Source organism: Mustelus asterias, chromosome 14 (assembly GCF_964213995.1).
Source record: "Mustelus asterias chromosome 14, sMusAst1.hap1.1, whole genome shotgun sequence".
In the NCBI taxonomy this organism is placed as follows: Eukaryota; Metazoa; Chordata; class Chondrichthyes; order Carcharhiniformes; family Triakidae; genus Mustelus; species Mustelus asterias.
In genome coordinates this window covers 65,649,585-65,662,627 of record NC_135814.1, presented here as the reverse complement: position 1 = coordinate 65,662,627, position 13,043 = coordinate 65,649,585, and the positions used below count along the sequence as shown (strand labels likewise).

General features: G+C 47.5%; 1 protein-coding gene across 1 annotated transcript in view; it reads right to left on the bottom strand.

Annotated features, from left to right (window-relative positions):
• Nucleotides 1-3,559, bottom strand: part of zc3h15 (zinc finger CCCH-type containing 15) — a 34,802-nt gene extending 31,243 nt beyond the window's left edge. Inside the window, exon 1 of the mRNA XM_078228535.1 lies at nt 3,369-3,559. Coding sequence (XP_078084661.1) covers nt 3,369-3,440 — 72 coding nt within the window. The 5' untranslated portion in view covers nt 3,441-3,559. The remainder of the gene's footprint in view (nt 1-3,368) is intronic.
• Nucleotides 3,560-13,043: the final 9,484 nt, after the last annotated feature.

Sequence of the window (13,043 nt, the reverse complement as noted above, 5' to 3'; positions counted from 1 at the left end):
AAACCTCTTTCCAATTTCCTGCCTGATGGCCTCATAATTCCCCTTACTCCAAATAAACACTTTTCTAACTTGTCTGATCCTATCTCTCCCCAATGCTATTGTAAAGGAGATAGAATTATGATCACTATCTCCAAAATGCTCTCCCACAGAGATCTGACACCTGACCAGGTTCATTTCCCAATACCAAATCAAGTACAGCCTCTCCTCTTGTAGGCTTATCTACATACTGTGTCAAGAAACCCTCCTGAACACACCTAACAAACTCCTCCCCATCTACACCCCTTACTCTACGGAGATTCCAATTAATATTTGGGAAATTAAAATCTCCCATCACGACAATTCTGTTATTATTACACCTTTCCAGGATCTGTTTCCCTATCTGCTCCTCAACATCCCTGTTACTATTGGGCGGCCTATAGAAACCACCCAGTAACGTTATTGACCCTTTCCTGTTCCTAACCTCCACCCACAGAGACTCCGTAGACAATCCCTCCATGGTGTCCATCTTTTCTGCAGCTGTGACACTATCTCTGATCGACAGTGCCACTCCCCCACCTCTTTTGCCTCCCTCCCTGTCCCTTCTGAAACATCTGAAACCCGGCACTTGAAGTAACCAGTCCTGTCCCCAAGTCATCCAAATCTCTGTAATGGCCACCACATCATATTTCCAAGTAGTGATCCACGCTCTAAGCTCATCCACTTCGTTCACAACACTGCTTGCGTTAAAATAGACACATCTCAAACCTTCAGTCTGAACGCTCCCCTTCTCTATCACCTGCCTATCCTCCCTCACACTGTCGGCAAGCTTTCTCTATTTGTGAGCTAACCTCCTCTCTCCCAGTCATTTCAATTTGATTCCCACCCCCCAACCATACTAGTTTAAACTCTCCCCAGTAGCCTTAGCAAACCTCCCCGCCAGGATATTGGTCCCCCTGGGATTCAAGTGCAACCCGTCCTTATTGTACAGGTCACACCTGCCCCAAAAGAAGTCCCAATGATCCAGAAACCTGAATCCCTGCCCCCTGCTCCAATCCCTCAGCCACACATTTATCCTCCACCTCATTCCATTCCTACTCTCACTGTCACGTGGCACAGGCAGCAATCCCGAGATTACTACCTTTGCGGTCCTTCTTCTCAACTCCCTTCCCAATCCCTATATTCTCCTTTCAGGACCTCTTCCCTTTTCTACCTATGTCATTGGTACCAATATGTACCATGACCTCTGGCTCTGTTAGTTTTTGTTCAGTTAGGAATGACATAGATCATAGCAGAAGGAGGCCATTCGTCCCATCAAACCTCACTGACAACTATCCCAGGCCGTATCCCCAAAACCCCACATATTTACTCCGCTAATACCCCTGACACTTAGGGCCAACATAGCATGGCCCATCAACTTAACCTGCATACCGTTAGTCTGTGGAAGGAAACCGGAACCCTTAAGCCACTAAAGATTTTTTAGCTGTTTCAATGAGATTATCTAATGCTTAGATGAATTATAGGTCCAGACTGTTCAATCTCTATTCCAATCATATCAGCATATATGAAGCTTTCACAATCCTGCTGTCTCCAGTTAGCTTATAGTTGTATTCTGTCATTTTATTTTCAACAATGACTGAATTCAAAAACCTTCCAAATCCTCAGACATGCCACTATTTCTGGTAATATTACAAGTCCCTTGTGAGATACATTGCTTTTTTAAGCAAAGAATCACAGAGGCGATGTGGCACAGAAGCAGGTCATTTGGTCCAACTCATCCATCCTGGATATTCCATCCATCTTTTCTCAACTAAATTTACCATCACAACCACCCCTTCTCTCTTATGCTTTGTCTAGCTCCTCTTAAACTTATCTATAATATTCCTTGCAACCACTCCCTGCAGTAGCAAGTTCCACTTTCTTACCATTCATTGGGTAAAGTAGCTTCTTCATAGAATTCCTACAGTACAGAAGGAGGCCATTCAACCCATTGAGTCTGTACCAACCACAATCCCACCCAGGCTCTATTCCCATCACACCACACATTTACCCTGCTAATCCCTCTGACACTAGGGTCAATTTAGCATGGCCAATCAACCTAACCCGCACATCTTTGGACTGTGGGAGGAAACCGGAGCACTCGGAGGAAACCCACGCAGGCACAGGGAGAAAGTGCAATATCCACACAGACAGTGACCCGAGACCGGAATTGAACCTGGGACCCTGGTGCTGTGAGGCCATGATGTGGAGATGCCGGCGTTGGACTGGGGTAAGCACAGTAAGAAGTCTCACAACACCAGATTAAAGTCCAACAGGTTTATTTGGTAGCACAAGCCATAAGCTTTCGGAGCGCTGCTCCTTCTGTGAGGCAGCAGTGCCAACTGCTATGTCACTGTGTCACCCATTATTCTGAATTCTCTACTAGGTTTCTTCGTGACTATCTGATATTGATGGCTTCTAGTTATGCTGTTTCCCACTCTATCAACAATTCATATTTTAAAGACCCCCAATGGTCAACCTTCACCAACCAACCCCCGCCACACAGCGAAAAGCCCATCTATGAAATAAAGAACAATTTGGAATTAATACATCTTGCACTAACATATCACATTAAAGTAGCCACATTTTTATGGAGAAACATTAAATGCTGCATTGATTCTACAGTTAACCAACCAAATTAAGAATCAGGAATAGCATTTCAAGCTGATGACCTTTCATTATAATTCTGAAGGGTCAGCAACCTAAAACATTAGCCACCTCGCTCGCCATAGGAGTTGCCAACTCTGAGAATTTCCAGCATGTTCCCTCATCTTCCAAGTTACCAGAACTGAGGGTTTTGACTTATTGCAGGCTGGCAACCGCATGTTTAAGGTAATCCAGGGCAAAAGCAGGCGGTTATTGTAGTCACAGGCAGTGCCAAAATTGCCACAGGATGCTGCAAGCTGCTGGGAATGGGAAATAAAGAGAAACAGGGAAAGCGCTGGGAAAGCCTGGCAGCTGCCCTGGAGAGAGTGATAGGAACAAGAGTTAATGTTTCAGCTCCGGTGACCTTCCATCAGAGCTGGATGCTGACAGCTTGCCTCTTCCCTCAGGCTGTGGTGTGAGGATCAGCCGCCCGCCTACCCAGCCAGCCAGCCCGGGCCTCACAACTCCACCGAGGTGACTAACCTGGGCAGCGGGGGAGCCGGCCCGGGATGGAAACAGGGAGCCCTGCCTCCTCCACCCTGGGGCCTCCTCCTCCACCCTGGGGTCGTCTCCTCCTCCCCCACCACCACCCTGGGGCCTCCTCCTCCACCCTGGGGCCTCATCCATCCATCCACCCTCTCTCTCTCTCCCCGCTGCCGGGAGGGCACCGCCGGAGAGGAGGGTAAGTAATCAGACCTGTCTCTCACCTCGATGACCTTCTCTTTCTTCTTCTGCTCAGCCTTCTTGCTGGGCTGGCTGCTGGATTTCTTGGGGGGCATCTCCACATTCACTCGCTGACTGGCTGCCCGCCTCTCCGGCCTTGCCGGCTCTCCAGGATCCGCTCACGCGGAGGAAGTGGCGCTGCCGCCGGATTATGGGTAAAATCCCGGCCCGCACCGCGCACGCGCCGCAACCCCAGCAACCACAATGGGGGAGTGGGCGGGGCCTGGGGGTGGTGGGGAAGCGAGCCTGGCGGGAACCGCGCCCGGAGCGAACCTTCCTGGGCGCGGATTCCGCCCGGGGAAAACCTTCCTGGGCGCAAATTCCGCCTGGCACAAATATGGTCCTGCGATCAATAACGTATAAAGTTTATTGGTGAAATTGGGTGTCAAGATGACAAAATCTGTGGGAGAGTCCATTAGGGACATTGGAGGTAAGATATGCCAGAGGCAGGTGGAAGTTATCCTGTTGATGGGGGATGAGAAGTTCAATTTACTTCTGGGTTGAACAGTATGCCAAGGTTTTGCAAGGTCTGGGTCAGCCTGCATATGTGGTCAGGAAGCGTGTGGAGTCACTGGAGGTTATGTTTATTTTTTGGAAAAACATGGTCCTTGCTGAAGTTTATTTTCCATCAAAGATTGCATTTTTCTACAATCTGCTGATGGTCTTAAATTCATTGAAAAAAGCAAGTTTTTAAAAAAAGGTGAAGCTCTAGTATCTGAATACTAGGGAACCAAAGTTTTTACATGCTTGAATATGTGCTGTTATGCTTACTGAAATGGTTCATAGTATTTTATAAAAATATAACCTTTAAAATATATGATCAAAGATAAAGGAGAGTCTGCTGTAGTTAAGAACCTTATAATCATGAGGGTGGGCGTATTTCACATCCAATTAATAATAACGAAACAACATTGAATGTCTGAAAGTAAGGAGATAATTTCAAACAGAATGCTGATTGTGTGCCATCCAAGAAACATTTTTTCTTGAACCTAAATTAGCTGGTGCTGTTAAAAAGGCTGTACATCTGCAGTTTATTTTCTTTTCTTTGGAGTGTGTATTTCCTCTGCATATTTTGAAGATGCAACATATTAAAATTACGAAATTATTTTAGGACTCCATTGCTATGCTACCTCTCCCCTCCCCCCATCTCTCCCCTCCCACCCCATGACAGTGAATGAGAATGTTGTGGATTCAAACCTCATTCTAGGACTTGAGTACCTACTTTAGGGGGCATTCTCATGAGTGGGTGCTGCTTTCAGATGAAGTGACAAACTGAAGCTTGCCCAGCCTATTCTAAAGTTCATTGAGCAGTGTTTGACAATGTGAAGTTCTAATATCTTGGCCAATATGACTCCCTTTTGCAGTACCAAAATCTGCCTAGGCATTTGTCTCATTGTTGATCATAGAATCCTGAACTTAATGACTCCATTTGCCCACAATCAAACAACAATCACTGCACTCTAAACTAGTATTGAGAGGTAAATGGCTTCTGCACCATACGTCCTACAAAAGTACGATTTGATTCCTGCTCAGTGCTGATTTAATTTGTCTGAAATCGGGCAGGTAGAGTGTTTACTTGACGAGCAACAGGAGGGCATAGGAACGAGGGTGATGAACCTGTGAGTAGAATTTCTAATTTCAAGTTAGAAAGCAATTAAGATATCTTAATGCTATAGAGAAGTTCAATCAATATATAATTTTGGTTGGCAATATGCATGCAAACATACATGTGAATTCCCTTCAATGAGATCGTGACTGATCTGATATGATCCTCAACTCTACTTTCCCACCTTATCACCATAGCCCTTGCCCCTCCCCAATGCAAATAAATCCTTTCTTAAATATGAAGACCAAAGCCATATACAATTGCAGCAAGACTTGTTTATTCTTTTTTAAATTTATTGTGAATCTTTAATCATTTATTTCAGCAGCCAGCTCTTTTGATTATGTTTGCCCACCAGAGGTGACGGATCTGCACCTACCAGTACTCCTGTGGTATTAGTAACTATGTTGTCAGTAACCAATGTCAACTGCAATTGACCCTCTGGCAATTGGGGAGAGGTCTGCCAGAGTTTTGTCTGAAACCTTTTCTCCACCACTTTAGTTTCCCCCTCTAGGAGTTAGCATTACTGCTGGATGGAGAGGCCAATGCACTAGTCTGCTCAGTTTAAATAAAGCAGTTGAATTTATATTGTGCCTTTCATGACCTTTTGATGTTCCAAAGTGCTTTATAGCCAAAAAAGTACTTTTTCAGCATAATATTGTGTGCAGTTCTGGTCACCTCACTATAAGAAGGATGTGGAAGCGCTGGAAAGGGTACAGAGGAGATTTACCAGGATGCTGCCTGGTTTGGAGGGTAGGTCTTATGAGGAGTGGTTGAGGGAGCTAGGGCTGTTCTCTCTGGAGCGGAGGAGGTTGAGGGGTGACTTAATAGAGGTTTATAAAATGATGAAGGGGATAGATAGAGTGAACGTTCAAAGACTATTTCCTCGGGTGGATGGAGCTATTACAAGGGGGCATAACTATAGGGTTCATGGTGGGAGATATAGGAAGGATGTCCGAGGTGGGTTCTTTACTCAGTGAGTGGTTGGGGTGTGGAATGGAGTGCCTGCAGTGATAGTGGAGTCAGACACTTTAGGAACATTTAAGCGATTATTGGATAGGCACATGGAGCACACCAGAATGATAGAGAGTGGGATAGCTTGATCTTGGTTTTAGATAAAGCTCGGCACAACATTGTGGGCCGAAGGGCCTGTTCTGTGCTGCACTGTTCTATGTTCTATGTTCTAAGTAGGCTTATGTTAACACCACAATTAAGTTACTGTGAAAATCTACATGGACTAAGAGCAAGATCTTACCAAAAAATGGCAGAGGGCGAATCGTAGCGGGTCGGGGATGGGGTGGGGGAGGGGGGGGCGGACGATTCAAAGGTCTGTTGACTTATGTGGGATTTTCCAGTCTTGGGGTGAGCACTGGAAAATCCTGCCCAGAGTTTTATGTCTGGCAAGAAAACCAGCATGTTTCTCTCGAGAGAAACTGGTTGGTTTTCTTTCCAAATTCTACCACACTCTGCCAAAAAAATCCAATGGTCAAGGGGTCTGATTCATGCTGTCATGGGGGCGGGGGGGGGGGGGTTTAGCGGGACTTAAACATGTCAACAAAACCAATACTCAGAGAAGGCGCCTTGATCAGAACTGCAAGAAACCTTTCCCCAACCCAGAGGCTGCCCATCCCATCCCTGCCACCCCCTCCCTCGCAATCATCAACCTCTTCTCCTGCCACCCCGCGATCATTGGCTCCCCCCCGCCCCCCTCCTTCAGTCAGAGCCGGCAACTTGTGCTCATTGGACCACTCCTGGCTCACAACCACAGCTGCATTAAACATCCCCCCTCCCCTCCATGAGATGGTGGTGGTGGGGAATGAGGTCCAAAATGAGTGAGGGGCTGCTGAGGGCTGCAAAGGAAATATGGTTGTTCCCTTTTGTCGGAAAATTATTTTTAAAGAACAGTTTTTAATGACACAGCAATCTAGTCATATTCTACATCCACCACTCCCGATGATAATCTTGCAGTATCTGTGTGCTGGGTCACAATGAAGGCTTGGGTCATGGAGAGTCTGATCTTTAGAGAGCCACTGCCCTCAGTTCAAACTCCCTCCCCTCCCTCACCCAACCTCCCCCTATAAATACAGTGCAGCCAAATGGCCCTGGATTTTCAAGGTCAATATCTTTTGTAAACTCGATGTTTCCCATTTTTGTACAGAGCGATCTATTTTGTTTGAAATTGGCACATATTTCTAAGTGAAGCAGCTAGCACATTCAAAAGGAAATGTGGCAAAACTCAGAAATATGACAGCAACAAAATCACAAATAAAATGAAAGTGCCAGGACATTTTATCTGCCCTTGGGCAATGGTTTTAATTGGTCCTTCAATTATCGGTGGGCGTGGCTCCGATCCTCCTACCAACTTCAATATTGCACATGTGTGCAATGGTGTTGGGATGCACACCTGACATCATTTCACACAATTTCATGTGTGTTCACTTTGGGCTCGCACTCAACCTCGGAAAGTAAAATACACAACCTAATATTCAAGATGATTAAAATGCAAGAATAAATACAGTTGATTGGTTAGTTTACAATTTGTTACTTTAATTCCAGTGTCTCTTTCAAAACAGCAAACATCTTAATGTTGTGGGTTTTTGTTGGCAGTGCTATCAGTATGAACCAGGTGCCGTGATGAGAAGTTTTACTCATAGGACTGAATCCTTATGGAATTCTTCAACTCATAGAGTAATGCAGCAAGAAGAAAAATGTCGAACTAGCAAGACCGTCTCATATTTTTTCTTAATTTCACATAGCTTTTGGCTGTAGATTTATCAATCAAATTAGGCAGCCGAGGTAAGCTCATTCTCCTCAGAACGCTGAATCAAACCATTCTCCCACTTTTGAACCAATTTCAAGGTTGGTAAACAGGAATTGCTGTTTATTAGAAGAAATAGACCATGGGTGGAATTCTCCCACCTGGGGTGGGGATGGAGAGCACTTTCCATTTTTAAAAGATGCCCAGACATACTCAATAATAACACCTGGAAGGGGACCAGTGCCTAAGTTTATTGTGCCTCCCTGCATGTCCTCCTGGACCATGTGGAGGTCTGGAGGAATATAGGAGCACCCTCTCTTATATTTAGGGGCCAGCTATTTGCGGGGCAGGGGGCTGTCCAATATTGAAAGGAGGCTGTTGATTGTGGTGCCCTATCACCACCCCCCTTTCTGGGCAGTGCCTGAACAGGGTCATTTTCTCGGTTTCCCCCCTGCCCTCGTTCCTATCCTGCCAGTTGGAAATTGAGGGTGGGCATGAAACGGCCCTTAAGTGATCATTAATTGGCTACTTAAGGGAATTAAGGGGCCTCAACTGGGGCAAGCGTGGGGGTGTGGCCTAGGCCTTGGCTGCCCCACTGTAAAATTGCCGAGCAATTGAGGTGGGAAAGCAATCCAAATTCTGTTATGGTCACCCCATGCCGACAAAAACCACTGATGGAAAACAGAAAGTTTTGCCCATGAAATGGACTAACAGTTCTTGAAGAGTGAGTAAGATCTATTCAAGTGTCTTCATTAAAGTTTTTTTAAAAATCCCTAGCCTTTTAAACATTAAAAAAGGACAAGCTGAAGCTGGAGCTAGAGATAAAAAAAACACTCTCTGGAGTTTTGTTTTGATTGACAGCCTATTTCCTTTCTAATTTCTCCATTTAACAAGGGTACCAGTGGCAAGGCCAACATATGTGAGTTCCAGAATTTTGATCCAATGACAATGAAGGAACTGTGATTATAGTTCCGAGCCAGGATGATCTGTGATTTGGAGGGGAGCTTGCAGACAGTTGTGTTCCCATGCATCTGCTGTCTTTGTCTTTCTACGTGGAAGAGGTTTTGTTGAAAGAGCCTTGATGAGTTGCACCCTGTGTATAGTACACCTTGCTGCCACTATGTCAGTGGTGGAGGGAGTGGATGTTAAAGTTGTTGGATGGGGTGCAGATCAAGCAGACTGCTTTTTCTTGAGAGGTGTCAAGCTTCTCGAGTGTTAGAGTTGCCCTCATCCAGGCAAGTGAAAAGTATTCCATCACACTCCTGATTTGTGCCTTGTGGTTGGACAAGGCTATGGGGAGACAGGAGATGAGTTACCTCAGAATTCCCAGTCTCTGACTTGTCTTTGTAGCCATTGTATTCATATGGCTGGTCCAATTAAATTTCTGGTCAATGTTAATCTACAGGATGTTGATCGTGGGGGATTCAATGATTGTATTGCCATTGAATGTCAAGGAGAGATGGGTCAATTATCTGTTATTGGAGATGATCATTTCCTGGCACTAGTGTGATGAATGTTACTTGCCATCTATTAGCCCAAGTCTGAATCTTGTCCAGATATTACTGCATATGGACACAGAGTGCTTTAGTATCTGAGGAGTTGCGAGTGGTGCTGAACATTGGAATTATTTTAGTGTCAAGTATGTATGAGTAGGAGTTAGATTGTTTGAACTTTTCTATCTCCACATGGCTGCTGAGATCTGCCCTTTGTGGTTACTGGGTGAATAGCTATGGAGATGGCATGAGAGTATGAAGTTGCTTCGGAGAAGACATTTGGATGAATGAAGTGCATGAATTAGCATGGAGGAGTCATGAGGACTGGGTGAATTGGTGTAAAGATTGAGAGCAAGGGGGTCTAAGAGCTTTTAAAAACACTGGGGTGAAGTCCAAGAGAACCAAAGTGGGTCTTCTAACCAGGCCACCTCGATGGTCACCTATCCCGCGGCTATGAGTTGTTTCCAGCGTCGATGTGCCCGACTCTATCCCACCATCGCCTCCGCAGAGTGAAAGCTGGGTGTAAGAGAGTCTTTTCAACCGAGATGGGTTTGCTGAGTTGGAAACTTTTCTGACTCACGTGATTTGCCTTGAGAGAAAATCATCTCTGTGGTGAACCATCGTTGGTTACCACTGGGGGTTGTTCCTATGTTACTGTTGGGTTAGGGTGTTGTCACTGTGGGGGTTGTATAATGTTGTTGGGTTAGGGTGTTTACCTGTGGTAAATGTTGTTATGGCACATCCCGGTCGGGCCCCGCCTCCGGGGGAGAGGTATAAGACCCTCTGCTCCGGCAGGACCCCTCCAGTCTGAACTGGTGTACTCGTGTTAGTTAGTTCCATTGTTTGCTAATAAAAGCCTTCAATAGCTGAAGCCTTGTTCCACGTGCTTGATTGTCGCGCATCAATTTTATTAGCAAACATAAAACTCTCAACAGTAAAAAGGGAGTATGGAACAAATATTAAAACCAGAACGTCTGCCGCTGGACCCACGTGCGGTCGGTGCCGCTAACACCTTCGACCACTGGTGGAAGTGTTTCGAAGACTACCTGGCAGCCTCTGTAGCTGTTACTACAGACAACGACAAACTCCAGGTCCTCCACGCAAGGGTAAGCGACACGATTTATCTTGCGATTCGTGCGGCCACCACTTACCCGAGGGCCATCGAGCTCTTGAAGAAACGATACACGAGATCACCCAACGAGATACACGCTCGTTACCTCCTCGCTACACGACGTCGGCAGTCGGGCGAAACCATGGAGGACTACGCCAATGAGCTCTTGCAACTTGCCAGGGGTTGCGATTGTAAAGACGTATCAGCAGAACAATATATGTACGACCTCGCCCGAGATGCGTTCGTAGCAGGGGTAGGGTCCTCGTACATCCGGCTTAAGTTACTGGAGAAAGGGAACCTCAACTTGACCCAAGCGATGGAGATGGCTGAGATGCTGGAAGCAGCGTCGAAAAGCTTGGCTCTGTACCCCGAAGACCACGTGGAGACAACGTGGCCAGAGCAAGCACAAATCCCTCCTCGCCCCACGGGCTCGCGCTCCCATATCGATCCGACGACGGCGGCAGCTCCAGGCGGCCAGCGATGCTATTTTTGCGGCGGGGCCAAGCATTCACGGCAACAGTGTCCTGCAAAAACGGCAATCTGCAGCCAGTGTGGTAAAAAGGGGCACTATGCTAAAGTTTGCAGGTCGAAGCCCAAAAACGGCAGTGCAGCCTGTGACCCTCCAGAGCGGAGACAATCTCCTTCGGCGTCGCAGTACCCACGAGGTCCGACCACGTGCGAATCCAGGACGGCGCCATCGTGGCTGACGGAGGAGGAGGAAGACCACCAGGAGTCGCTACGTTTGGCGCCCTCACCCACGTGCGATTCATGGGGGCAGCCATCATGGTCCACGACGACTAGGAGCGACCAGCAGGGGTCCTCAGCATCAACCTCGGCTGCATGCAGTGACGCCCAGGGGCCAACGGTGGCGTCGATCTCTCTGGACCAGACAAAGCATCACAGGCTTGATAATTCCATGATGAACATCAAGGTAAATGGTCGTACTGTGTATTGTCTGTTTGACAGTGGGAGCACCGAGAGTTTTATTCACCCTGACACTGCTAAAAGGTGTGGACTCCGGGTTCTACCTGCCAAACAGACAATTTCCATGGCATCACGGTCCCGGTCTGTACCGATCCAAGGACGGTGTATGGTAACCCTAGAGGTACAGGGCACAATTTACGAGCAATACAGGCTCCTTGTGTTACCGCACCTTTGTGCGCCAATTCTCCTCGGACTAAATTTTATGGTCCACATGAAGAGTGTGATCCTACAGTACGGTGGGCCACTCCCTTCACTGGCAGTAGGGAATCAGCCGCAGCCTCCAAATTGCCCAAAGCGCCCCGCATGCAATCTTTCCACACTAAAAATCACCACACCTTCCTTATTTAAGAATCTGGTACCAGGCTGCAAGCCCATCGCTACTAAGAGTAGGCGTTACAGCGCTGAAGACCGGATCTTTATCAGATCTGAGGTTCAGCGGCTCCTCAAGGAAGGGATCATACAGGCCAGTGCTAGTCCGTGGAGAGCGCAGGTCGTGGTGGTTAAAAGCGGGAACAAACCTCGGATGGTCATCGACTACAGTCAGACCATTAACCGTTATACGCAGCTGGATGCGTATCCTCTCCCGCGCATTTCTGATATGGTCAATCAGATTGCGCAGTACCGGGTGTTCTCTACCATAGACCTTAAGTCTGCCTACCATCAACTCCCCATCCGCCCAGAGGACTGACAATACACGGCTTTTGAGGCGGATGGTCGTCTATACCATTTTCTCAGGGTTCCATTTGGTGTCACCAATGGGGTCTCGGTCTTCCAGCGTGCTATGGACCGAATGGTGGACCAGAACGGGTTGCGGGCTACCTTCCCGTACCTGGATAACGTCACCATCTGCGGCCATGACCAGCAGGACCATGACACGAATCTCCAACACTTCCTGTGCACTGCATCTCGCCTGAATCTGACCTATAACAGGGAGAAGTGCGTATTCCGTACGCGCAGGTTAGCTATCCTTGGATACGTGGTGGAAAACGGGGTCATTGGCCCTGATCCAGACCATATGCGCCCCCTTACTGAACTTCCCTTGCCCGCTAGCACAAAAGCACTGAGGAGATGCCTCGGTTTCTTTTCATATTATGCGCAGTGGGTCCCCAACTACGCGGACAAAGCTCGTCCGCTCATCAAGTCCACGACCTTCCCACTCACGCCGGAGGCCCAATTGGCCTTCAAGGCTTTGAAAAGCGACATTGCGAAAGCCACGATGCACGCGGTGGATGAATCCATCCCTTTCCAGGTGGAGAGTGATGCATCTGATTTCGCCCTAGCCGCCACACTAAACCAGGCAGGCAGGCCCGTCGCGTTCTTTTCCCGCACCCTTCAAGGCCCCGAAATTCGGCACTCAGCGGTGGAGAAGGAGGCTCAGGCCATTGTGGAGGCCGTCAGACACTGACGCCATTACCTGGCGGGGAAGCGGTTCACTCTGATCACGGATCAACGATCCGTGGCGTTTATGTTCAGTAACACGCAGAGGGGCAAGATCAAGAACGATAAGATCTTGCGGTGGAGAATTGAGCTCTCCACCTATAATTACGATATTATGTATCGTCCAGGGAAGCTCAATGAGCCCTCGGATGCCCTCTCGCGCGGAACATGCGCCATCATGCAGGAGGACCGCTTGAAGGCCCTCCACAATGACCTGTGCCATCCTGGAGTCACCCGACTCTACCACTTCATAAAAGCCTGCAACCTGCCCTA